Source organism: Arvicanthis niloticus, chromosome 4 (assembly GCF_011762505.2).
Source record: "Arvicanthis niloticus isolate mArvNil1 chromosome 4, mArvNil1.pat.X, whole genome shotgun sequence".
In the NCBI taxonomy this organism is placed as follows: domain Eukaryota; kingdom Metazoa; phylum Chordata; class Mammalia; order Rodentia; family Muridae; genus Arvicanthis; species Arvicanthis niloticus.
The window spans coordinates 66,069,538-66,096,749 of record NC_047661.1 but is presented as its reverse complement, the minus strand read 5'-3'; the positions used below and the strand labels follow the sequence as shown (position 1 = coordinate 66,096,749).

Sequence of the window (27,212 nt, the reverse complement as noted above, 5' to 3'; positions counted from 1 at the left end):
GTGTCTTATTTTAGTTCTAGCATCTTTTGTATCTAAATGACAAATGAAACAAGGCTGGTCATCATTTTTACACAACCTTGGCTTGTAGGGTGTTTTGTCACATGCTGTCTATGACAGCGATGGCTTGACACTTATCTTCATACACCCCTAGGCTTTATTTAATATTGTCAAGAAAAAGATTGCATCAACATGCTTCTGTAGCTTTCAGAGTTAACAAATAAGCATTTTTGCTTTCAGTAGCTGGGATATTTTTAATCCCTTGAAAACACATTATACATAGGCTTCTATGGTGAATTGAAATATATACACTATCCCTTTTAATTTGATAACAACATCTTGGGAAAAATAAAATACTCCAGTTTACTTATGGTGCCTAAGGAAAGTTCAAGTCATTTCAAACATTCAAAATGCTAGATTCAAGTATATTTGTCATTACAAATCTGCTTTATCAGCTACAGTTAGTACTATGGGGATTACTCTTACTAAATGTTCTTAACCTCAGTCCGAGAAAGTCACACAAACTAATGAACATAATGTGGATGGAACAATACCAGTACTGAGCTAAATGCCAAGAGCCCAAGAAACAAATCTAAAATCCTAAATATAATTTATAAAAAATGTTTTAATTATAAAGGTAATAAAAACAAGCGGTTCAATGTTGATAAAAATATTTATTTGTACATAAATATAACTATTCATTTTCGGAACCAACTTAAGACCATTAAATTTAAGTAATTTGCCTACACTGTAAATCAATGTTAACAAATCTCAATAGTTCAACAGTGTACACATAAGGTGCATAGCCAAATAACCAAACTAGAAGAGGAAAAGTGGCATAAGATAATAAAAATAGGCTACTTGGAAAAGCTATCATATTTTAAGGAAAATATCATTACTTAAATATCAATATAATACATATATGACTGAGGAGTTAGCTTAGTAGGTAAAGTATTTGTTGTACAAGCCTGATGCCCAACTTAGGATCTAAGGACCCAGGTAAAGCTGGACACAGTAGTTCATGCACTTGTAATCACAGCAAACTTCTACAGAGAGATGCTGACAGACACAGAGAAGCCCTGGAAGTTCAAAAGCAAAATAGTCTGGCATATACAGCAGTGAAGACAAGACAGTGTAGAAAATAAGGTGAATGGTAAAGACTGACACCTAAGGTTGTTCTCTGTTCTCCGTGTGGTAGTGCGTGCATATCATTCTTCCACCTACCCCAAGACTAAAACAAAAGTTACTGTAGTACAGGCTGAAACTGAGAATGCACAGGTAAGCACCTGAGTTGTATCAGTAGCTGAGGAGCTACTGAATCAGTGAGGGCTGCTGGGAAAGGGAAAGTAAGTTTTCTTTAAGGTATGGACCCTTATAGGTTATCCATGAACCTAGAAGTGTCCACACAAATAAGACTCTGGGTCACTAAAAAAGACATGAAATTTGGAGAGGTTGGAAGTATGTGGATAGTTCAGGAATGAGTGTAGGTAAATATAATCACAATATTGAATGTAAAAAAAAATTCAAACAATAAAAAAATACTATATTTGTTAAAAGAATCTGAGTTGTAAAGCATTTTAGAAACTACTACAATAGTTCAAATATTAAACAAGAATACAAACTAAAGTTGGGCAATAGTTAAGTAACTGGCTTTCAGGAGGGATGTAGCAATTGTTATCAGTTTAGTCAGATAATCACCAATAACTCAATAGTTGAAACAGAGGAGTTCCTAGTAATTCTCATAGCTCATGGATAGTTTTGGGTCATACACAAAACTAGTAAATGTTAATAAGACATTTGAAGTTGATCTTGAGCAATGAGACCAGATAGACAAATCATCAAGGAGTGAAGGCTGTAACATATAGATCAGCCTATTCCTGGCAAGCACAGACAAATGAGACTCTCCTAAGAGTCCTCAGACTGAAGACCTGAGATCAAAGGAAAGCTGGCGACTCAAACAGCCTAGGCCAGGAGTTCTCCCACATTGTTCTAAGGGACAATGCAAACAAGGACAGGAGGAAAGAATCTACATTCCTCTACCTTTAGATCCATTAAGGCCCTCAGCAGACTGAATGATGCTCACTCACAGTGTGCATTGCTAGATTGCATAACCTAAATTTCAAAACAAATAAATTCTCCCATTGCAAGAGGAGAAAAAAAAAAAAAGCCAGCTAGATTCACAAGTACAATTTAAAATTTATCTTAATTTCCTATATAAGGTGATATGCTAGAAGATGATCAATGACCAAAATTTTCACTTAATCTTCTTTATTGTATATAAGAATATCGATATAGATATCACTTATTGGTTCTGTAATGCAATGTAATTAAGTTAGTTATAAAGCAGAGGTATCAAGAGATTTCATCCATCATGCCTAAGAAAATGGCTTGGGTAGAGGAACTAAACACCTTGAAGTACTGTTACCAGTTATTCCATTACAAAGTCAAACTCAGAAAGAAGCATTTTTTTTTTAAGATTTATTTATTTTATGCATATGAGTATACTGTCACTGTCTTCAGACACACCAGAAGAGGGCATCTTATTCCATTACAAATGGTTGTAAGCCACTATGTGGTTGCTGGGAACTGAACTCAGGACCTCTAGAAGAGTAGTCAGTGCTCTTAACCACTGAGCTACCTCTCCAGACCAAGAAGCAATTTTTAAAATGATTATTTATAGTTACCTCTGTTTTTCATGTACTGATATAAACTTTGATATGGAGTACTTATAATTTTGCTTAATATCAATATTTAAATTATAACCACTCATAAAACAGAGTATAACATCTTATGAGCTATCTCGATCTTTCTTCCAAATAAAGGGCCTTTTAAAATTACACCAAACTTTTCATAATTTAAGATCATGATAAAAGTTATTTTAAAATATGTGGATGTCAAAGAGTACTTTAAACCAAAAATTCTGAGAATGAAAAATAATCATGCCCAGTCTAAGAATTCTGAGCATTAAAGTAGTGGCCTTTTTCCTCAAAAAAAATTGTATTTTTAAAGATGAGTTGAATATTTCCCATTAAAAGAAAACTGGGCTCCTTAAGGAAATGGCTCACTCTAATTGTAGGGTGGGCAGTACATAAAACACCTTGGGAAACTGTGTGCCATAAGAAAATGGAGCTGTCAAATATTACTGGGGATATTCGTTGGTCTTCTGTCACTGTATCCACAAGTTCTGACAGAAAGAACTTAAGGTAGGAAGATTTATTTGGAAGGGTTCTGTCCATCATGGTGGGAAGACATTGCTGAGCAGCCAGACTGTGGTGGCAGGAGCACGTGGTGGCAGCTCACATCACATAGGAGCAGAAAGCACACAGCCACTAGGAACTAGAGACAGCTATCATCTTCAAAGGCCTGCCACTAATGATCCACTTCTGCCAGTCAGGTTCTGCCTCCTAAATGCTCAACAGCCTCTTAAGACAGAACTACCAGCTAAGGAATGAGCTATCAATAAGCCATATCAAAATTAACATTAAGTGTAAGTGATTTCAACACTCAAATTAAAAAGTAGAGATTGTAAGATTGGATATAAAACCATATAGTATTAAATACTTTATACAAAAAAAGTACTGTTAAAGATAAAGACAAAGACTGGGTATTCAAACGTGCTCCCCTGTGGACACTGCAGATTCAAAGCTTAACAATAGGATTTTATCTGAATAACACACTACATTCATGAGAGGCCACACTGGAAAGTCATGACAATTTTATTATCAGGGAAAACAATGTCTCTTATTCTTAGAATGAGAAAGCACCAAGGTGAGGCTGCTCCTTACACGCTGGGGTGGGTGCATACACAGAGTTTGAGACAGGAAGACTAGCCTGGGTTACATGGTGAGACCTTGTTTAAAACTAGAAAGTCTGGAGAAAGCTGTTTCCATTCTACTAGAGAAAGTCTATAAAATCCAACCTTTTCTTCAGATCCTTATAGAGAATTGAGGTAGAAAACAAGCAAGTGAACCAAACCCTCAAACTGACAAGATTCTCAACTGAGAAACAGTATAGAAATATAAAAAGTTGACAAAGGAACACTAACAAACAAAATAGAAAAAGGAAACGAACCTTAAAATACCTAATTTGAGTAACAATATCAGTTTAGAAAATTTGGCACATCAAAAGACACACGCATGTCTAAGATATTTTTCCCAATGGTCTGCACAGGGTGCTCCTGAATGAGAGCATGAGTAAGTAAGGACAGTTGCGCAGAGGCAGGTCCTCCATATGACAGGCTCACAGGATGTGACTTATCGTCACAAAACATCATCACTAAAACTAACCTTTCTCAGATATGAGAAAATCCCTTAAGCTGATGGGGACGATACCACATTCTATCACCCAGGGTCTTGGCAAATGCAGGAAAAGAAAAGGAAAATAATCTAATACAGGAGGCAGATACACTGCTTCTTGGATAAGTCAAAGCAAAAACTCTTCGCTTTGGAGAATGCCAAAAAAATTTTTTTTTCTTTGCTGAAAATTTTAACCAACAAAAAGGAGAGATCAGATGGGAAAATCTTCTCTGCTCAAGATCTATCACAGATGACCAGCACAGTATGGGTGACATGAGAGCTGGAGTCCAGAAAGCTGAGAAGCTCTATCTAGGACCATACAGACCAGAATGCCTAAAACTACATCTGGATCAGAACCCACAAATGCTCTCGAAAGCAGGTTTACATGCAGAGAAAAAACAAAGTATAGAAGGAAAATACCTCTGTGGTATTTTCAGAGGTTTCCAGAATCTGAGGACAGAAAGGACAGGAAGACTGAGAGAAGTACTTTCAGCACCACTGGGCAAAGTCAAATGGAAACCCTAGCCTGTGAAACACTGAAGAACTCAGTGCCCTCATGGGTAAGACTAAACTGCTCACGGAAGCAGCAACACATGTTTCTAAATATAAGATATTCATATCTCAATCTGTAATATTTTCCTGTCCCAGAAAATAACAGCACTCACTGTATTAATGTAGAAAAGGGCAGATAAAGGGAGACAAGGCATAGAGAACGGATGAGTGACATAGAAGCCAGAAAGTGAGAAGTAGGACTTCAAACAAGCTTGGAAGGAAGGGGAAATGGCTTAGTTTGTAAAATGCCTGCCATACAAACAGAAGGATCTGAACTCAGATCAATCCTATGTATGTATCTGGGTGTAGTGAAATGTCCCTGTAATCTCACTGCTGGGAGAGTAGACAGGAGAATCCCAGAGACATGCTGACCAACTATGAGCTCCAGATTCACTAAAGGACACTCTCTCATAAATATAAGATAGAAAATGACAGAAGACAATGCCTGACATTGGTCTCCACATACACATACACACAAACAAGTACACATGCATAAACCACACACAAATAATTTACAAAGCCATAACACAATTAAGATTAAGTATAAATGGTAACAGCACTCAAATTAAAATGTAGAGACAGTAAGATTGGATATGAAAATATATAGTACTAAATACTTTATACAAAATGGAATTGTTAATATAAAGACAAAGAGTGGGTTTTTAGAGGTGGAAAGAGTTAGTGTGAAGAGTCACTGAAACTGTTACATAAACATCAGAAAAAGCAGTAGGATTTCTACTAAGTGTAAGGTGAGATATTACAAAATAAGCACCAATATATTTATTAGGAAAACATGATTTAAAAGCATGTGTGTGTTTGTGTGTGTGTGTGTGTGTGTGTGTGTGTGTGTGTGTATTAGTTTCCTGGGAGTCCTGCAACAAAGTACCACAACTGAACGGCTTCAATAGAAACCGATCTCCATCTAGTTACAGAGAAATCTGAAATCTAGCTGTTGTCAGTGCTAGGAACACTGATTTCTCTGAAGCCTCTTGAGGAGGGTCCCCTTGGCAGCATAACCTTGACTGCAGCTTCTGTTGTCAAGGCTCTCTCTGTTGGTCAGGTGCCCTCATCTTGTCAGGAGCATATCAACATCACTAGCATAAGGTTTGGGCCCACCCTAATGGCTGTACCTTAAGCTTTATTATATCTGTGGAGACCTCATTTACACAAAAAGCCTATCCACAGGTACCAGATTAAAAGTATAGGACTTAAATGTTATCTTTAAAAAAAATTTGAACCTGGGTCCTTAAAAGTATTATTTGGGGACATTATATCTGATGCAAAGATAAAAATGGACATATCTGAAAATTTTTAAATAAGTCTAGATTACTGATTTTTTAATTAACAAATTTAATTAAATAAATGAAAAAACACCATATTCATGGATTATAAAATTCAATATTTTGATATATTACTTCTGCCAAAAATGATTTACAGACTCAATGTAGTCCTTATAAAAAATAATCTTGTAGACTTTTTAAAAATTAGAAATTAACAAGCTTATTCTTAAAAACAAAAACCCAGAATTGCTAATTTTGAAAAAGAATAGAGTTGAAAGAGTCACTAAACCAGATTTCATGACATACTGTAACACTTAAAGTAACCAAGACAGAATGGCACTTACATGAGGATAGATATATATTTGATGGAGCAGAATCTGGATGGAGAACAATACATAAATGTCAACCAATTCCAACAAAGCAACCAAGACTATTTAAGACAGTCTTTCTTTTTAAAAATCCATTTATATGTATATACATATGGAGCTATGCACATATGCCACAGTGCATACATGTCATGCAGCACATGTGGAGGTCAGAAGACATCTTGCATGCAAAAGACAGTTCTCCCCTTCCACCATGTATTCAGTTATCAGACTTATTAGCAAGCAATATTACAGGTCAATATAGTTAAAAAAAAATTAGACTTACATGAATTTAAAAAAAGGAACCTCAACCCCTAACTTTATACCTCTAACATATTCTAGACAAAAAAGAAAGAAAAAGCACAGTAGAATCAGCAAGCACAACATAAGAGAGTAATATATGTTTTCATTTGTTTCTAGAAAAGCCAATTTATCACCAGTAGGTCGTACCACTGGGTCAAAGATAATTCAAATCAGCAGCTCTCAAGATTTTCTTTCTTTCTTTCTTTCTTTCTTTCTTTCTTTCTTTCTTTCTTTCTTTCTTTCTTTCTTTCTTTCTTTCTTTCTTTCTTTTCAAGACAGGGTTTTTCTGTGTAGTCCTGGCTGTCCTGGAACTCACTCTGTAGACCAGGCTGTCCTCGAACTCAGAAATCCGCCTGCCTCTGGCTCCCAAGTGCTGGGATTAAAGGTGTGCGCCACCACTGCCCAGCGGCTCCCAACATTTTAAAGAAGCCTCTCTCTGTCACCCCAACCCCCTACACACACACACACACACACATTTATTTGAAATCACAGAACTCTGGCAATGGATCCAGAGTTCCCACCCAAGCCTGCAGCCTTGGAGCAACTGCCAGGTTTTTTATCTTCCTTTCCACCAGTAAGACTCATGAAATGTTCTATTTTTAACATTGACATATGCTTATTTGCTTTTAATATTTATACCACAATACTTTAAACCTACAGGAATAATTTCCTATTATTCTTTCATATTCTTCTTGAACATTTATGTGATAATTTCAGGCTATAAAGTGGCATAAATTTTTAAATTTTTAACTACTATGACATAAACTGTATGGTCAATTGGTTTTAGGGCAACTTAAAAGAAAATGGCATGAGAACAAACCCTAGAATTTCTGCCAAAGAGAGAATACCACAAGTTCAAAAGGATGATTGGGCATGAGAATTTTACACTGTCTGAATAGTAACTATCAATACTAATGGCTCTCAATTACCTTGTCTGTGTTTTACAGTTACCACTCAGATTCATCTACTGCAGTATGATCTCTGAGTTTGTGGCCAGCCTGGTCTACATAGTGAGTTCCAGAACAGACAGTGCTACACACACAAAACAAAACAAAACAAAAACAACAACAACAAAAAACAAAAAACAAAACAAAAAAAACCCCTGTCTTGGGAGGACCCCCCCCCAAATAACACATAAATAAATAGATAAACAAATAAACTTTATAGGATAGACAAGGATGAGATGGTGATGTAAGTATATTTTAAAAAAAAACAAATATAGCCAATTAAAAAATTCTTAAGTTTAATATTTATAAAACTATAAAAATAGTCCAGCCTGAAACTAAAAGGGTGGCACATTATTAAAAAAAAATTGAAACATTTCTCAGGTGTTTGGAAAACAAGTTGTACGTAAATTAATAGCAAGTGTCCCCTACTGTGAATCTACAAAAGTTTGTGACTAAAAACTAAAGTAGACAAGTAGAAAACACTGGGGGATAAAATGGTATGTAAATAAAGCAATTTATTTATAAATTACCATAAATTGTCACTCCACACAGAGCAGTGCAGCATGATCAGGAAGGAATACCTAACCCTTGAGAAGGATTACTGACTGGCAGTGTGCGCCTGGTGTACGTCAGGATTAGCCACTGCCCTGACAGTAATATTAACCAAAATCCATTTCAGTAACTTCAGTTTATCGTTTTCTGACTAATGTTAAGAAACAATGTCATCAGAAGCTGCTTAAATTAAGTGTTGGGTTGACCTCTGAGTCATTTAAAACTTTACCAGAAAACTTCTAGTAAGAAGTCTGTTTAATTACTTTACAGAAACACACACACACACACACACACACACACACACACACACATACACACACCTATTTGTACTTTGATTTACCTGGCATTAACTTCTGAGGAAAGAGTTGCATAACCACAGTTTAAGCTAATATGCAACAATGGACAAATAATAATTGAAATAATTAAAATAGACTAATATACCAATAAAACATTTTTAGAGATATATAAAAAGCTTACTATAAAGAATTCCCAAATTAAGTAACTTGCTAACAGAGCAAACTGGTGCAGACCTGCAGGTTCAGGCTCCCCGTGTGGCCCTAAGTGCACCTCCCACATCACACTACTATCCTCTTCAGCAGGCAGCCACTCTCTTGCTTCTTCCTCCTGCGGTTCCTGACTACTCATTTCCCTTGCATCTTTTCTTGTTTTAGATTAAGAGTTTCATTATTCTGTGGCCATACTTATTATTTCCTTACTCTGTGACATTACTAATTATTGTTCTGCTTCTGGATATTTCTTTACATCTTTCTGGCTGGTTAGATCTTGTCACCTTTTTATAGTAGAGGTGGTATATAAATGTTTATCATATCGGGCTGCACCCCACTTTTAAAAATGAGGTGCTAAAACAGCAGACACATTCTAAAACCATTATCTGCTGGCCAGACTACATCTCCCAAGCATCATGGGAAACTATTTATGCTATAATCTCTCAGCTCAAACGGCACATAACAGTACTCATGTTTGATGCAAGTGTGTCTCATCAGCCATTTATTTTCCTGCACTATATACTTTTAAAACAATTTAAGATCGACCATTTGTTATTTTAATGTTATAAGACCTTCTTTTCTCTAGCTTGAATTCCTTTGGTTTCTGTAAATCCCAAAGACCAGAAAACAAAATAAATGTTATTATATCCATGTTTAAGCAATATTCCCACCACGCGAAAGCATTCTTTCCCCTCTGTGACAACTAGATGGTATATTGATTCCTGGTGTATCTGTTACAGAGCAGACTGAAAGCACTGGCATTCGTCAGAAACAGCACTTAAAACTTAGAGAGATAAAGAAGTGCTGTCTGATCAACAACAGTTAAATGTCGGTAGTCAATTCCAGGTCAGGATGTTTGCTGTGCAGTAAACGTGCATGTGTGAGAGAAGTATCTCATACATGGAATATGCACGGCAATGTGCTACAGCAGAGGGATGAGGATGTACCAAATACAATCAGCAGCTACTCAGCAATGAGTAAATACAGTCAGTGCTGCTTTGTCATCCCCTCCTCTTTAGGCTGCTCAGAATTTCCTTGTAGGAAACATTAACTGGGCAAGAGCAATGGAAGCTGTGGATTACAGAGGGTAAGCACAGCATTGTAACATGGTTATAAAAGCAGTGAAACAAATGTGATTACATAGAGCTGTGGCCAGACTTAAAGACTGAGTTTTCATAAACTGTTTTCAGAAATTATACAGTGCTGTGTGCACAATGATACTCAGTAAAGAGTCAATGATCATTAAAAATCAGGTAAGTGCTACTCTCTACTTTTAACCAAATACACAGGGTTTTTATTATGTTGTAAAATTGTCTTAATCAAAAAGCCTATGTTAACCTTTAATTTTTTTATCAAATACTGGGACAAAGACAAGAAAAGGTTCTATAGATAAAGTGTTCCCTTGGAAGCATTACTATGCTGAGGTTGTATGAACTATCAGTTTCTCCAGGGGATGAGAATGAAGTGAGTTCTCTTGCACTGAGGTTCTATATTCAACCCCCAAAGGGAAAAGCAGACCTAAACACATCCCAGCACATACATGCACATATCTCAATAATACTAGACAGACTGCTGTACAGGAAACACACTGCTTCCTTTTTATATTATTGCTCTGCTGGCCTCTGCATCAAAATATAGCCATTTATAAACATACAGCTCCAGTTATACATATATTTACATAGTTTTCAACTTGAGTTCTGAGCGCAAGCAGTGTAAGCATAGATGGAGCTTTCTTATCCTCACAGTCCCTCAGTTTCTCCTTTGTAAAACAACAATTGTGTTACCTAAATCTGAAGATCTGGATGAGGGTTAAACTAAACCTGTGAAATGCTTAGACAAACACCTAGCAAAACAGGAGCACTCAAGACTCACCAGTAGAACAACAGGTTGCTTTTTTGCTTTTGTATTGCATAGCCAATATGAATGAGTTCTCATTACCTTTTAACTTCTAGTAAATGGCTATCTGCAGTGCAGTGATCTACAAACAAGTTTCTTGGAGCATATACTCAGATTACAGTAAGAATACATATTAAAGATCCTAACATAAGGATCAAAGAAAAAGAAATAGTTTCATCAGAATGTGATGGTTTTCCTTTCTTAGAAAACTGCTTTACCAAAGTATTACAGAAAAAAATAGAAATCACAGGTAAAATCTATAAAACAACAACCTCAACCACAAAAAAACCAAAAAGAACCCCATTCCTGAACCTCTTAGCCATTTTGTGCTGGCCAGAACTACAACTCCCAGGACAGGACATTTGTAAATGGTACAAAAAAAAAAAAAAAAAAAAAAAAAAAAAAAAAAAGCCACCTTATCACATCTTGTAAAGAAAAAACAAAAAGAATTCTTAATGATACCAAAGAGGTAGGTAGAATATAAAATCAATGCATATTTACAAAATAGATTAAAATCCCTCCACACTCTAAGCGTGGTAAGGTCTGTCACAATTTCAGATAGCGGTGACACAGTAAAGAACATGTGGGAGGGGAAGGAGCTCGATCAATGACTCCTGCTTTTTTGGCTTTGAAATTATAAATGAAACTATTATGGCTCTTCAAATATAAAAACATTCAATTTTCAACATCTTTTCAACTTGATGTAGATTTAACCTTTTCAACACATTGACAGTGTCAATCTATAATCACTGCAAAGTCATAGGAAAATGTTTTAAAATTTTGCATTCCTATGAAGACAATATTTTCACACAGCTCCATTCACACTTTTCTGTGTTAAAAGATTGATCACAAACAGAATTCAGAAGAAAGGGCGTTGATTATAAAAATGCAACATCAGAGAAAAAATTCCCTGTGCAGCATGAGAAAGCTTATCAAATAAAACTGTAGCTTTGTGTCAAAGCAGCTCTGAAAACCAGCTTTGGGGAAATGAAATGGTCATAAATAATGTGATACATTTTAAAGCTAGTCAGGCTATATTATCTACTTGGCAATAGGATCAGATCTGCTTATGCTTTAAATTAAACTTTGCACAGTATCTCTTCTCAGATTTCAGAAGCTTATTTAAACAAATAGTAATGTCTGCTAAATGGATGCTATGGGACAGATTTTAATATAATTCTAACATAATCATCATTTGTATACATAGAACTTATTTATATACAAGATGTGTTCTTAAAAATGTATATATAAGCAAATATTTAGACACATATTACAAAGATTTTAGGAGATCTTTCTACTACAAGAAATAAGGCAGTTTTATTAAGTAAATGAATATTTTTTATAGATAGAGTAGAATTTCCAAATATGCAATGCACTTATTTCATTTAAAAAATGTAGTTAATTCCAAAATCACCAATTTCATTAGTAATTAATGGAGCCTGCAGAATTCTATTCTGTCAGCACTGTAGAATTCTAATCTGATGGGCTTGAAGCATCTGAAGAATGGCCGCTCTTCAGGAGAGGAGGTAGGGCTTTTTTTATTCATAATTTAATTTTATATTTTACTTACGCACTTTACATCCACTCACTGCCCCCCACCCAGTCACCGCCTCCCACAATCCTTCCCCCAGAGGAACTAGTTCTGTTTCTATAATTCCCCACTTCCTATAAATGACAGTGCATTTTGTTGGGGGCTGACTTTTAGCAGAAAGCAGCTATCAGCTTTGCAGCCATCTTGAGCCATATACCCTGACATGAGACTTGGATTACAATAGCCTACAACAGCTAAAGCACACTCTGATAACATCTTGCTTTGGATACCCAGGACTTTCCTTGGGTGTGTAAGATTAAAGGTGTGTGACTTAAGAGTGTGACCTAGAGATCAGATTTAGAGACAAGATCTAAGGGCATGATTAAAGGTGTAACTTAGAGGCATGGCTTAGAAGTGAGACATATAAAAGGCAGAGGCAGACGGCAGAGAGATATACTCTTTAGGGAGACTCTTTAGAGAGCACAGCTAGACTTGGGACTTGGACTAGGAAGAGAGACTGAAGAATAAACGGGATTGAAACACACTCTGTCTGGTCTCCACTGAGTCCGGCCTCACTCTCTCTCTCTTGCTGAACCCCGACCCACGGACTGGAGTGGCAGCTTGGGCCGGGATACAGTGGCCGCCAAACTTGGGGCAGCCGGGGCCTCAACATTTTGCTCGGGCCGCAACAGCATTTCACTACTGAAAGGCAAGCACTTGCGGCTCTTTCTGAAAGCACTTTTTGTAAGTGGTCCTTTCCCAACCAAAAGTAAAATCTTCTCATAAATTCTCAAAATATGAAAATGGACACTATTACAATTGAAGAAATTAAGCTATAAAGGCACTAAATTACACAAAAAAAAAACCCCTTTTGTTTTGGGGTGTGTGTGTGGGGGGTGTGTGTGTGTGCGCGCACAGCCGCACATGGAGATGTGAATGTTCTTGACTGGGGACCAGAGGTTAAGTTAACATCAAGATGATTTTCCCAATTGCTTTTCTACTTCATATTTTTGTTCAGGGTCTCACTGAGCCTAGAGCTCACATTTGGCTAGACTAGCTGTCCAGTAAGCCCTGGGGATCTGCCTGTCTTTACACCCTAGCCCTGAGCTTCCAGGGGCAGACCACTACACCTAGTAAGACCCAGACTTGTATCCTCATGCTTGTATGGCAAACATTTGCCTAAACAGACCATCTTCCCTGACCAAACAAGATATTTCAAATGCCTTTGCTTCTGTTATGTCTATATTTTTGTGGCTACGATCATATGTGGCTAGAGACTATTGAAAGTAACTTTCTGTTTTGATTTACTTGGCCTCCTTTGCACTTTAATGTAACAAAAATTTGAAAATCAGAATTGCTGTTGATCATCCAGTGGGGCACAGAAGCAACCTTACATATATGTAGATGAAAATCATGATGCTATTGGTTAAAATAACATTTTACCCATGGAAGAAAAATTAGATGACACCTCCCTTAGAAATGACAATAATAGGGATAAAGAGATGGCTCAGCCACTGATAGCTAGGCTCACAACAAAAAATATAAGAAATAATAATAATATACAAACAAAATTTAATAAAGAATTCTGTCAGAAATTTCTGAATGAAAATAATGTCTGGCAGCATTCTTATGATTGTATTTCAATGAATATTCAAAACAAAAGCAAATACCCTGTTTAATACAGAGAACACAAAATAAAAGGTATAGGAAGGATTATAAAAGGAGCCCATTGCACTGGTCTACCAAACAGTTCATCACACAGATCAAAGTGATACAGATTTCATTCCCTAGATAGATAGACAGAAGAACTGGCGTCTATAAATAGGCCCATCTTATAAGGTTTAGTAATAATTTCATATTAAAGAAAACAGAAAAGAAAAAACTTATTGCTTCTGTGCTACTAGGATCAAACAAGTAAGGCAAGCACTCTACCAATGGGCTATACTCTAAGCCCAGGAAAAAGTTTAAGATTATAACAAATTATGAAGGTAGTCCATGGGAATTCGTATTTCTAGAAAAAGGGAAAAACAAGAGCAAAGATACAAGAGGCAAATACAAGGTATGTGACAGCTAGAACTTAAACAAAGATGGGTTACAGAAGTCGGAGAAAAACTGCTGGACAGAATAAAGATTGTATCCCCTATGCTACTGTTTATCCATAGTGACATGGTGACTACTGCACTGACGACACTGCCCTTGGATAGACTAGGAGTTACTCTCCAACAGTCCTGATGTTCACCATGCCTAGGATGGACAAACACAGAACATCTTGTCCTGACGCTGTGAAGAAAACTGGATGGGTGAGCAAACTTTTCCTAGGAAACCATTTCTGCGAAGAAACAGAACAAGATATCCAACACTCTGAAAAGTTTCCAAACGTTTATTGAGCAGTGGGAAGGCAGTGATGAACAAGAATTCTGCATCAAGGAGTACAGCGAAAACAAGAAAATGCACAATGGAAGATATGCACTGTGAGAGAATGAAGGAACCCCTCAGGAAAGGGACTGAGACTATGACTTCATAGGTGACATATGGCAGAGAAGCTAAGCTCTGAAGTCAGAAACACTTCCTGCATCTAGAGATATACTAAAAATGGTTATGAATAGGTTAAGGGTTAGGGATAAGGGTTATGCATAAGTTAAAATCAGAGTTAAAGAGGATCCACCCATATGGATTCTAGAGGCTGTGGGAGCATAGCTGGAGGTTGAGACTTATCTAATTTACATAGTGATTTCCAAGCCAGCCTGAAAAAAATAAAAAAGGAGGCTCCACATGCTTGTGGTTGAGAAAAGACCAGAGTACAGAAAGAAACATACAAGCTTGGCAACCTGAAGCAGGAGGTCTCTTGTTTTGGTAATAGAGTTCTGTTCATGACTTTCCTTATTAGATTTGTTAAATACAAATGCCCTTAGAAGTTTTTTTTTAACAAAGACAATGTTTCCTTGAATGCATATGAAAAAGGAGCACAATGATTTTTTAACTTGTTACCTAGTTCACTATAATAATATTTCTAAATTTTATGCAAAATAGCAAAATTTATTTAAAAGGTAAAAATATATTAAAGGTAAAATGGCATTTAAAAATTTTTTAAAACTTGTGTGAAATGAATCAAATGAGTTGTTTTAATGAAAGACAAACATTTTTCAGATAATTAATAAAAATATTACCTTGGACAAATCTCTGAAATTGCTTGGCAAGGTAAGATCTAATTCTTCTGACTCATAATTAGTGATGACCCAGGGAAACACAGGATACTGATTTAGGTCATTATAACTCCGCCCTAGTAAGGAAAAAAATACCACTTTTAATTTAGTGTAAAGCATGAAAGATTATTAAAAGTAACAATAAAAACTAATAATTTGGGTGCAGTTTATTGTTACTAGCCTTAATGTTTATTACCTCATTTGGCCTTTGAAATCATGCAGTGAAACTGGTATCATTAGTATCACACACGTTTTTGATGAAAACATCTAGGCTAAAAGGTTCAGTGCTTCCCCAAATTACATGACTAGTAACGCTGAAAACACACTCAAATTTATGCATGTGGTTTTAAAGTTTATGTTCTGTCAAACTCACTGGACTTTGTTGTCTGAAAGTCAATTCCAAATCAAGAGCTCTTTTAGGAGTTAGGAGAGAGCTGGGAGTCGGATCCAGGATACTGAGCATGCTAAGTACACGGTCTGCCACTGAGTACAATCAAAGCCACAAAGTAATGTTTATTAAGACTGAAAAAAAATTTATTCTGATAGAAAAGTTCAAAATGACAATCATTTTCTCTGCTGTCATTTAGTTAATCAACCAACTAGTCAAATATTCACCAATTTTCAATTAACCAGTCAAGCAGGAGTCAATCAACCAAGCAAGGTTAGTGACAGCTCATTTAACAGGAGCATACCTGTACTGAGACCCTGCAGCACCTTCCTGACTGAGGGTCTGGAAACGACACACAGCACATTCACTCTCTCTGCCCACTGTGAGCACCCTTCAACACTTATTTCTGAACAATGACTCACTTACTGACACTCAATGCAAATATGCATGCTAAGGACGAGGTAGCCTTTGTCCATTACATACCAGTTTCTGGGTGTCACCAAAGTAGAGAAGTGGCAGAAAGCATGGGGTAACTGATTCTGCTGTCAAGATGCAAACATGTGAATCCTGGATCTACTGTTTATCAATCTATAGCCCTTTTTTTTGTTTTGTTTTGTTTTTGTTTTTTTTTTGTTTTTTGTTTTTTTGAGACAGGGTTTCTCTGTGTAGCCCTGGCTGTCCTGGAACTCACTCTGTAGACCAGGCTGGCCTCGAACTCAGAAATCCGCCTGCCTCTGCCTCCCAAGTGCTGGGATTAAAGGCGTGCACCAATACCGCCCAGCCTATAGCCTATTTTCTAATTAAACTTATATTGAAAATATTTTATAGCTAAATTACAAGGGGGAAGAGACTATTAATATTGGTTAATATTTTATTTTTGTTTTAATTTCCTCACTGAAAGATATGCTGATATCATAACACACACAGCTAATATTGAAGTAATTCTTTATACATACTATTGACATCCAACCTGATGTAGCTAACTAGGTTTCCCTCACTCTTCTTGGGCTTGAGGCTTATTAGGACAACCTAATGACCTGGGAAGTCTTACAAAAACTTGTAAGTGTACCACATATGTACAGAGGCCCTCAGAGGCCAGAAGAAGCCATTGTATCACCTGGACCTGGAGTTACAGGTGATTCTTAGCCACCTGATGTGGGTTTTGCAAACACAGTACAGGTTCTTACCTGCTGAGCCTCTGTCTAGCCTCACCTTACAAAATTTTAACAAGAGGAACACTTTTAATTCAGAGGATATTATGTCATCACACTGTTACAGTCTTTTTTTTTTTTTTTAAAGATTTATTTACTTTATGACTTTATGTCTGTGAGAACATTGTCACTATCTTCAGACACACCAGAAGAGGACATCAGAACCCATTGCAGATGGTTGTGAACCACCATGTGGTTGCCGGGAATTGAACTCATGACCTCTGGAAGAGCAGTTGGTGCTCTTAACCTCTGAGCCAACTCTCCAGTCCCCACTGTTACAGTCTTAATTTTTATTTTTTTCAGAAAAATAACCAAGCACATTAGAAGTCATTTTTCTTTCTTTCAGCTTTTACTTCCTTGATATGATTTAAATATTAGTAGGCAGTAACTCCTTCATTTTGTCCTATCTGGCTTTATAATCTCAATAATTAAAAGCTCACTAAATAAGAGTATGAGCTGCTCAGTGATTAGACTTTAATTACATTAAACTTAACACATAGCTACTAAACACTGACTATAAAATGTATCATGAGAGTACATGAATCTACACATGGCCCAGGACACTTGTTATCTAAAATAAGTCAGGGTGTGCATTTTATTTACCTGCTATTGTGTTGAGAAACATCAAGTACTCGAAGTTTGAAATTTCTCTGTGCTGCCACCGCTGAGTCATATTTGAAGCTTTAAATAGCTGACGTGGAGTGGCTAATGAAATACGCCTGGAAGAAGAGAATATGAGATAAAAGTAACTTAATATTAATTATACCAAACTAATAAATCATGAATTGTCTGTACTCACTCAATATTCTTAATGAAACTTATAATTCTGAAAATTAGTATCCATGTCAGATCAATGAGTATTAGCAATGTTTCAAACTACAACTGAGAAATACCAAATAATTTATACTAGTAATAAGTATAATATTTACGTTCTGCTCATTCAGGTAAGCAGTCATAATGTCATTGTAATATTTGGGTTGCAAAGGTCGATTAAAACAGTATGATCATTGACTTTACAAAATGCATAAAATTGTATTCACATTCCCTCCTTCCCTCCCTCCCTTCCTTCCTTCCTTCCTTTTCTTACTTCCTGCCTTCCTACTTGCTTTCTAGTTAACATCTGATATATGTATGTATGTATGTATGTATGTATGTGTATATGTATGTGTATATGTATGTATGTATATATATATATATATATATATATATATATATATATATATATATATATATATATAGTCTTAATTACAATGGCCTTATAATGTTAACAAGCTCTTGGATGTGGCCCTACTTCGTCTTGCCATTCTAGTTTCTCCCAGATAAAATCACTCCCTATTATGGCTCCTAACCTCATGCACAGGACAATTAGTCCCAGTTGCCAGGTTCCTACGTATTGTTTTAGATATGTTCTGGAATCTAATTTCCTATTAGCATTTACCACTGAGCATTTCTTTTGGGTTTCAATTTCAGTATAACTAAAACCAAGCTTATTTTCTTATTTTCCTCCCTATAATCTCAACCATGAAGACAAAAGCATGAGAGCCATCCACAACCACTGCTACTCTAGTGCTGTTGACTTCAGGAGCTCCAGCTGAGACTAGAGAAGACATACCGAACATCCACCTTCTCATATCAGTCTTCAAATCTTATATTTCCTACAACTCTCAAATCAGGATGCCTCTCTCCACTAACATTACCATTGCCATTCTGTGAGTAATTTGATTTTTATATCAGCCTCAACACTCTCTTCCGAAGTCACTGAGTCCCACCATTAGTTGCCCTTTAATATTTTTCCAGAAAAAAAAGAGCTATGCTGTGTTTCTAGGCTTCTGTAAAACTGTCTCCTCCTTCAATGCTGGACTGGTTCTGTTTCTTGGAATAAAACATAAAAGCCTCATAGGAATACATTTAATCAGTTTATCCAAAGAAACCCATCTTCACAGCTTTGTTGGAATATCTATGGACAATGGGTTGTCTATGTTGTATATTGCTGAGTGTCTCTGACATAATTTAAGGGCTGAAAATCTATTTCAGAAATTAATGAATGAATTAAGACTTTTGTCTTTCACCGATTGTGATAAAACACTACAAAGAGTCCTAGGTATAACACCTAGAGAAGATAAAAAAAAATTAAAATAGTTATCAGTAGAAAAGGCTTTTTTTTTAAAAAAAAAAATTTATTTATTTCATGTATGCGAGTACACTGTTGCTGTCTTCAGACACACCAGAAAAGGGCTTCAGATCCCATTATAGATGGTTGTGAGCCACCATGTGGTTGCTGGGAATTGAACTCAGGACCTCTGGAAGAACAGACAGTGCTCTTCACCACTGAGCCATCTCTCCAGCCCTAGAAAAGGCTTTTAAAAACATCCATCTGTCTGTCTGCCTGTCTGTCTAGATACTAAGAATTTAACCCAATGCCATTCTTATGCTATGTAAGGATTCTGCCAGTGAGTCACATCTTGGCCATGAAACTGTTCATGAAATGGTATTATATAGTCTAAATCAATTCTGATAGTGTAAAACACTATCTAATCCATAAGAGTTTTGCTATTTTCATATAAAAGTAATAAACTGAGGCATTTAAAAAAGTCCATAAGAACTGGTACTTAATCTTTTTCCTGGGAGCTGAGCTGTCCTTAGTGACTTGAGGTGAATACAGTGGAGCAGAGACAACAGGTTACTATCAAGGGTAAGTCACATAAAGCTCTGTGACTTCTGTATCACTTTCTCTTGGATTGCTTTCTCTGCAGAAAGCTATTCCCATGTTCTGTATTCACTTACGAAATAGCAGATAAAGAAAACTGCTGAGAAACTGAGGCTTACTACAGAGAGGCAGATGACAAGGTCTCCTACTTCCAGGGGAAGCTCCTACTTAAAACTGGCCATTGTTTGCACAGAACATATCAATTGCATCTGTGACAGGATATTACCATAACATATGAAATAAACAGAAATAAATACTTGCCCAAGGTAGAGATATGGCCCAGTGGTAGAGTGCTTACTCAAAATGCTCAAGGACCTAGGTTTGATTCCAAGCACCACAAAAACAGTAAGATAAAATTCTTTGACTCAACAAATCATGCATGCTAACAGTAAACTGTCCTTTTCTACTCATAAACACTTTCCAACTAATTTGTTAAATGTTAACTCATCTGTATTAGCAGTTTATCAATTATAGAGAGGAATACTAGGCTTACCATAGCTAGCTCAGTAAAAAGACTCCTCCTCTCTCTAAGTCCTATACCATGAGATATTCTGTGTATTAAAGACTAGAAAACACGGATGGGAGAAACCAAGCAAAATATAGAAGAAATGTATTCTATGGTATGAATTATTTAAATGTCCTTTTTCCTTTGATTAGCTATGGAGTTCTATGTGTTTGTTCATTTTAATTTTCTTCAAAAGAAACAACTCCCAGTTTCACTGAATTTTAAAGTCTCTATTTATTTCTGCTTTAGACCTTGTTTTCTTGTTCATTCTAATTTTAGGCTTACTTTGTTTTAAAACTTAACATCAGTGGCCTGATAAAAATACTGAAAGACTAATAAAAAAAATTCAACACCAAATTATGAGTTATACTAAGAATGCCATGAAAAGGGTTTAAGAACAATTTTTTAAAAATCCAGTGTGGTAAAATAGTTTATTCTATATAAAAGAATTAAGGATGTGCCTTCAAAGCATTTATTATACTATAATACAAAAGTATATTCTTGATGAGAGTATATAAAGTACACATACTAGACAGCCATCATCTCAGGCAAAAAATATAAGCAACATGTCATAGGCCTTCTTAATACGTATTCATGAACTACTACTCTCCAAAAATGAGTTAGTGTCCTGACAGTAACTTTAGGCACTGGAGTCACATTTACTGGTTCAGAATATTACGGAAACAGAGAAGACTGTCCTTGCATCCATCACTAAATTCATCATTGTTGCTACACATGACAAACATTCGGTCATTCACTGTAATAGATTCTACTGTATAAACACATAACATTATTTATTTTCCTGATGCTAATGAACTTGCTTTCAGTTGGAGCCTATCATAGACAGTACTCATACGAACACTGCTATGCACACTTTGTGGTAAATACGAACAGGTGTTTCTGCAGGACCTAGATCTAGGACTGACACAGTTGGATTTTAGGGCATGTAGGATTTGCTGGTGTGAAGTTTTACTTTGTTTGCAAAGAGTCTCCAAAGTGCCTGTACCAATTTACATCCTTTGTATGCAACACTCCTTTCACTTTACATCTGAATAATATTTGAATATTATTTATCTTTCCAAGTTTTGCTATGTTAATTAAAATTTAGTGGTTTCACATAGAAATACATGCCTTTTCCCCAAAGGCCAAAGCAAGAAGCATAAATGAAACTTGCTGGTGTGTGTGAGTCTGTGTGTGTGTGTGTATGTGTGTTTGTTCATGCACATACAAATGCTTTTGGAGAGAGTTAGAAAACTTTTTCTTATAGTATTTGCAAAAGTGTTCTTTGAGGGATACTGCACCTTTTTATATTATGATTCAGTTGGCTAAAAATAAGAAATAACTCTAATAACCATCATTTATTAAGAAACAAAAATCAGAAGGATGAATTTCAAAACAAATATGAATATTAATACATGTTAATTACCAAGACTTTAATCAGAATATTTTTTTCTTATTTATATTTTCAGATAAAATGGTACCTGGTCTGAGGTAATCCGAAGCTGGTTCCCACGCCAACACGAGGTAGACAGTTCACCACCTTCTTTACTGTGGCAGGGTCTGGGAAGTTGAACATCACAGCAACTACAAGTATGTTTTAAAAATCAGAAGAAAGTAAATCCTTCTTGGAAAACAACTTCTTGATTCAATAGAATATTTACTCTTGGTTCAAGTATCTCAAATACAATTGGTACTACATTCTAGTGTTGTTGTAGTAATCTTCTACAGGTCATGTTTGTTTCATTCAAAGACTCTGTTCCCATACACAAGCGTTTCAACAATATTCACAGGAAATGTAAAAACTGTCTCCTTGTATAACATGAAGTTGAGATTATATAGGAACAACTGTAAAAATACATAGTCAATGTTCAGAACTCCAATATCTCAGCATGAGTTTCTAGAACTATTTAAATTAAAACTAAACTTAAACTTATATTAAAATTTAAAGTTACATACCTAATATTAAAAAGTACAAATACAGCTAAGAAATAATTTATTCTATATTGAGTAATGATCCATTAGAAATCAATTTTCTTTATAATACTTTCATGTTTTTATTTTGCATATTAATGTCAACTAACATTTGTGTCTAGAAATAAAAATTTTCACTATGGTTCTTAAACAAACTTAAAATGCTTTATAATAATTTGGACAATTACACATGGACTACAATATCAAGAATCAACTAACAATAAAATACCTTTGTTATGTTAATTTTAAAAGTCATATGAAATACTTACCCATCTTTCAAAAAGATAGTCATAAAATGATAAAATTTATAAGATATTAATTTGTTTAGTCTCAAAAATCTTATTTATATATTAACAGTATTAGAATCACATGCATGATACAAACTTATCCAGAAGGTAGTCTTGGGCTTGGTCAAAAAAAACACTAAAGGTGAAAAAAAATTATGTTGCTGTAGCTTTTCAGCAATGGATTTATTAACAAGTTTTAAGCAAATAACAGATCACTTACTAAGCACATACAAAGTATCCTGCAATGCTATGTACATGAAGTGTTGAAATAGGGCTTCCTTACATACCTACTCTTATGTAAACTATTGGGAAGAAATAAAAGAAAAAATGACTGTAGGTTATGTCAGAAGACCTAGCTAGATGAGAAATGACAGAAAACACACAAACTCAAGGGTGTCTACAGAAGTCGAAGGAAGGAAAATGATCAATGCTAGAAGGTTGTCACTACTTCTGGACAAGACAGGCCGAAATAAAGGGTGAAGTAACCTCTCAGTTATTTATCTAGAAGAATAATACTTGCATTAGCAAAAAGTTGTGTGGGTTGTAGAGGAGCTTATAAGAAAAGAAAAAGCTTGTCCCCTAAGTGTGCTTATATTCTCTGTAAACATATGTTATTAATCAGGGAGAAATGCATATATGTTTTTATGTGGAGATTTAAACATGGAGATTATAAAACAAACAAATAAGAAACCATCAGCCTACATATATACAAGTTAGAAATGTAAAAAAGATGCCAAGTTTTATATATTTTCCCTTTTGGACTCCATTCATAAACAATAAATTTTTCCTTCAAGTTCAACTTCTCTACCCTTGCAGTCTTGATGTATCTCATCAAGTTACATCTTAAATCCACAAACAAAACGTTAGTTCAACTTTTAAAAATGGACAACCTAGTACTTTTTTTTCTGACTTTTTAAATAAATAGCAATAGGTTAAATAAAAGACAATATATATATATATATATATATATATATATATATATGAATCATTTGATCATATTTTGTCCCCAAATGTAGCCACTTATTAGAAGTAATCAAGGCAATGCTGAAGACATGGAAACTCCACAGCTGATTCAATAGTTAAACCACAGAATATTTATATTTATAGAGCATTGCACCAATTTGTGAAATAGTCAAGAAAACAAAAGACCTACAAATTATTCTAAAAATCATGGGAGGGGAAGGGAATAAAAGTCATATGACAATTGGTGAGAAGCAAGAGATGAGGTCAGCAGGGCAGAGGGTAAACTACAGATCCAATCTAAATAGAAACAATATGGTGTGCTCAAAAGTGACATCCCAAATGGGGGTAAGTTAGGTCTTTAACAATGTACTTCTGTAACGTATTACCTCTGTTTGCCATAAAGATCTCCAGGGCTGTATTTTGCAAAAGATAACGACGAGAAAAGATTGATCTTATCTCTGTGAACAGCCATTTTCCATGCAGACCTTCTGTATATGCCAAGATCTAGTGAGAGAAAAGATAACCCCAATTAAGTCATAGTATTGCATTCTGTTGGTGCTGTTTCCCTCTAATTAAAATAGAAAAGGCTCTATTAAAATTTTTTCTAAGAAAAATAACTTAATAGATAATGAAATCATTTGAAAGGAAAGGAAGAAAATGGGTTGTAATTAGTGAAAGGGCAACTAAATAAAAAAGTAGACTGAAATTATTAAATCTCTACTTACAATTATGTATTTGGGCTTTTAAAAGCAAAGTAATCTATTCTCAGAAAATATATGTAGTCTTATTTACTAATCAAATTTAAATCTTTTTAGAGAAACAATGTTTCAGATAAAACTTCAAAAATAAGAATTCAAAAGAATGACAAATATGCTTTTGGCCACTTACAACAATGGATTTTACATATGTGACTATAATTTTCCCAGGGTGCCTTTTACCTGCTTAAAAAAATGTGCTAGCTCATTGGTAAGGGAAAAAGAAATCAGAAAACACAAAGATTAACTGTATAAGGGGGTTAAGTATCATTTTGTCAGTCAAAGCTAAACAGAACCCTGCAAATTAAGCTCAGTGTAATCTCTCCATGGAGTGGGTGGCTGTCAGAGTAACTTGTTACAATTCCTGTCATCCCATGTGACAGACACAGTTGCTTAAAATGCTTGCCAATTCAAAGTAATCCTGTCTTTAGTTCTAAGCCACTTTGGTGCCTTGTTGTTCAAGGTTTGTTTTCAAAAAAGATCATTTCAAAAGCTTAATTATGAGAATCTGAAAGAAAGTCAGATTTAGCATTTCTCCAAGAAAATTAAATGTCATTCCTATCAATAGCTGATAAAAATCTATGAGCTCAGTTAAGTAAAAAATTAAGATAAATTTCTATAACCCAAGTCCCACTAAACAATACAACTGAACCAACCTGTGATTATGAGACTGCGTGACAGGACAAAGATGGAATGGAGCCCGAAGAAAACCTGATAAGAGGTGGTCTACACCACACTACATGCTCTGCTCATGTCCACTTCACAGGCCTGAACTAAAATCAACCTATACTTTTCAATGCACAATACAGTTTCTTAGAAATTAAAAAAACCTAACTTCATTCAGTTATTTTTTTCAACTTTTCTATAAGAAGAATTCTTTTTTTCTGGTAAAAGGGAAGTTAGAAAAAAGACACAACTTTGAAAAGTTCTACAAAATCTTCAAAGAACCAGACAAGTACTCATCTCTCAGTTTTGAAGTTGGCAATAAATGTTCTATTTCTCATTTCTACAACAAATAGTAGGACAAATAAAATGCAGAGCAAGAAACCGAAAGAACAGATGGGGGGTTGTTTGTTTTGTCTTGAACTCCTTGTTTCCTTCTCTGCCTGGAATGATCTTCCAAACCTTGAGGCATGCTTACTGCAGCATCTAGAATTCAGTTCCTCTCATCTTCCCCACAACCCTAGATTTTCACTTCACCTCTTCTAGCAAAACCAACCACTCTAAACTTCCTAAAGGTTTTTTATAATACTTTGTACCATCTCAAGTTATAATAGGCACTTGTTGGATTCTCCCCTCTCCTGCTCTGAAGGACAGAATCTTCTAAGTTTTAGTTCAGGAAGACCTTCAAACACTTTTTCTACAACCTTAACAATGGCCTAAAGCATCATTTTTAAAATGGCTGAGTGAAATCTGGTAGCTTAAGCCCCACAATGGCTCCAATGCTTTGCTTTGCCATTTCTCTCTCTCTCTCTCTCTCTCTCTCTCTCTCTCTCTCTCTCTCTCTCTCTCTCTCTCTCTCCCTCCCTCCCTCCCTCCCTCCCTTCCTTTCTCTCTCTGTCTCTTTCTCTCCCTCTCATAAAATGGGTCACAAATGACATCTTAGGAGAACTTTGATTAGTGGTAAATATTAGGAAAAGTAAGTAGCTGTATTTTCTAATTTAAAGTAAATACTCAATCATTTATTGTCTGATTAGTTTCTACGCATATGAGTTTACCACCCTGGAGTTATCTAAACAATATATTGTTAAGAATATATTGTGCATTATATGTTTTTATAAACTTATGATAATATATTTAATGATTCTAGTCATAAGTAAAATGTGGGAAGGTAAAGACATGTTAAACATTGAAACAGAGTCTCTTTACAAGTTAGTGTCAGAGTCTAGTCTACTCCAAGTTTTCAAATTCCAAAATCCAGAGTTTCCATTGCCTTCTACATTGTCATGCTCTTCAAAACCATTATACAGTCAGGAGTGTGCTGCACACATATAATCTCAGTACCCAGAAGGCTGAGGTGTGGAGATTATGAATTCAAGGCTTCTCTGGTCTGCAAGTCTATGATCTGTCTAAAAAAAAAAGGGGTTGTGATTAAAATAGAACTTGACTCATAGAAAACTCATAAGAAAACTTAATAAACTATATTTCTTGTCCTTTATTTAAATTAACATTCAAAGGAGAGAACCAAAACAAAGAACACAGAGTCCCTTAAGTGCCGTGACATGCCAGAAGTGTCATAAGCTGGTGAGAAAGTTCCATGTCTCTTAAGCATAGAAATCTCTGGTGCATCCTCCTGCTCACGTCAATGATGCCAGTATTGCACAGACATGGTCACATGGCCAAAGAGTTACCTCATTCTAGATTCTCCATTCATTAACAGAAATGAGTATTCTAACATGCTGTTTTTAACACTTTTAATATACTCTGGTAGTTTTAGGATTCATCAAAATACCATGTATATTCTATTGACCTAAACCACAGTGCCATCCTCCTTTAAAGTGTGTTTTATTTTAACAAATATAATTAAAAATTACACTAAATGACATAAGCCCCACGTATACTCAATCTTATACTAACATTCCTGATCTACTTTTTCTTTCTTATAGCCCATCACTATCTTTGAGGTTTATCATTCATATGTATATTTCAATTACCTAAAACGTATTCCAAAAACTGAATCCAGTGTTGCTCTATATGTGTCCAAATGTGACATAAACAGTGGTATATGGAAAGAGTACCAAAGTGGGCTTCCAAAGTTAGATATAAAGTCTCATAATATTTTCAAACTCAGAAAAACAGAAAAGCCAGAAAATTATATACAATTGTCTAAGGACTCAAATTTTAAAATTAAAAAAAAAAAAAAAAACCAACCAGCCTAATTTAAAAGAAAGTAACAAATGGGAATACTGCTATAGTCAACTTGTAGCTTAAAATAGAAATGGAGACTCTCCTAACCAAAGAATTTCTACCTGAAATTGCAATAATAACATTTCTTGAA

General features: G+C 35.4%; 1 protein-coding gene across 8 annotated transcripts in view; it reads right to left on the bottom strand.

Annotated features, from left to right (window-relative positions):
* Positions 1-27,212, bottom strand: part of Lrba (LPS responsive beige-like anchor protein) — a 542,935-nt gene that overhangs the window by 157,807 nt on the left and 357,916 nt on the right. For all 8 annotated transcript variants that reach the window (XM_076932608.1, XM_076932607.1, XM_076932609.1 and 5 more), the window contains 4 exons: positions 23,846-23,963; positions 21,720-21,822; positions 17,630-17,745; positions 15,392-15,504 (listed from right to left, as the gene is read on the bottom strand). In XM_076932608.1, coding sequence (XP_076788723.1) covers positions 15,392-15,504; positions 17,630-17,745; positions 21,720-21,822; positions 23,846-23,963 — 450 coding nt within the window. The remainder of the gene's footprint in view (positions 1-15,391; positions 15,505-17,629; positions 17,746-21,719; positions 21,823-23,845; positions 23,964-27,212) is intronic.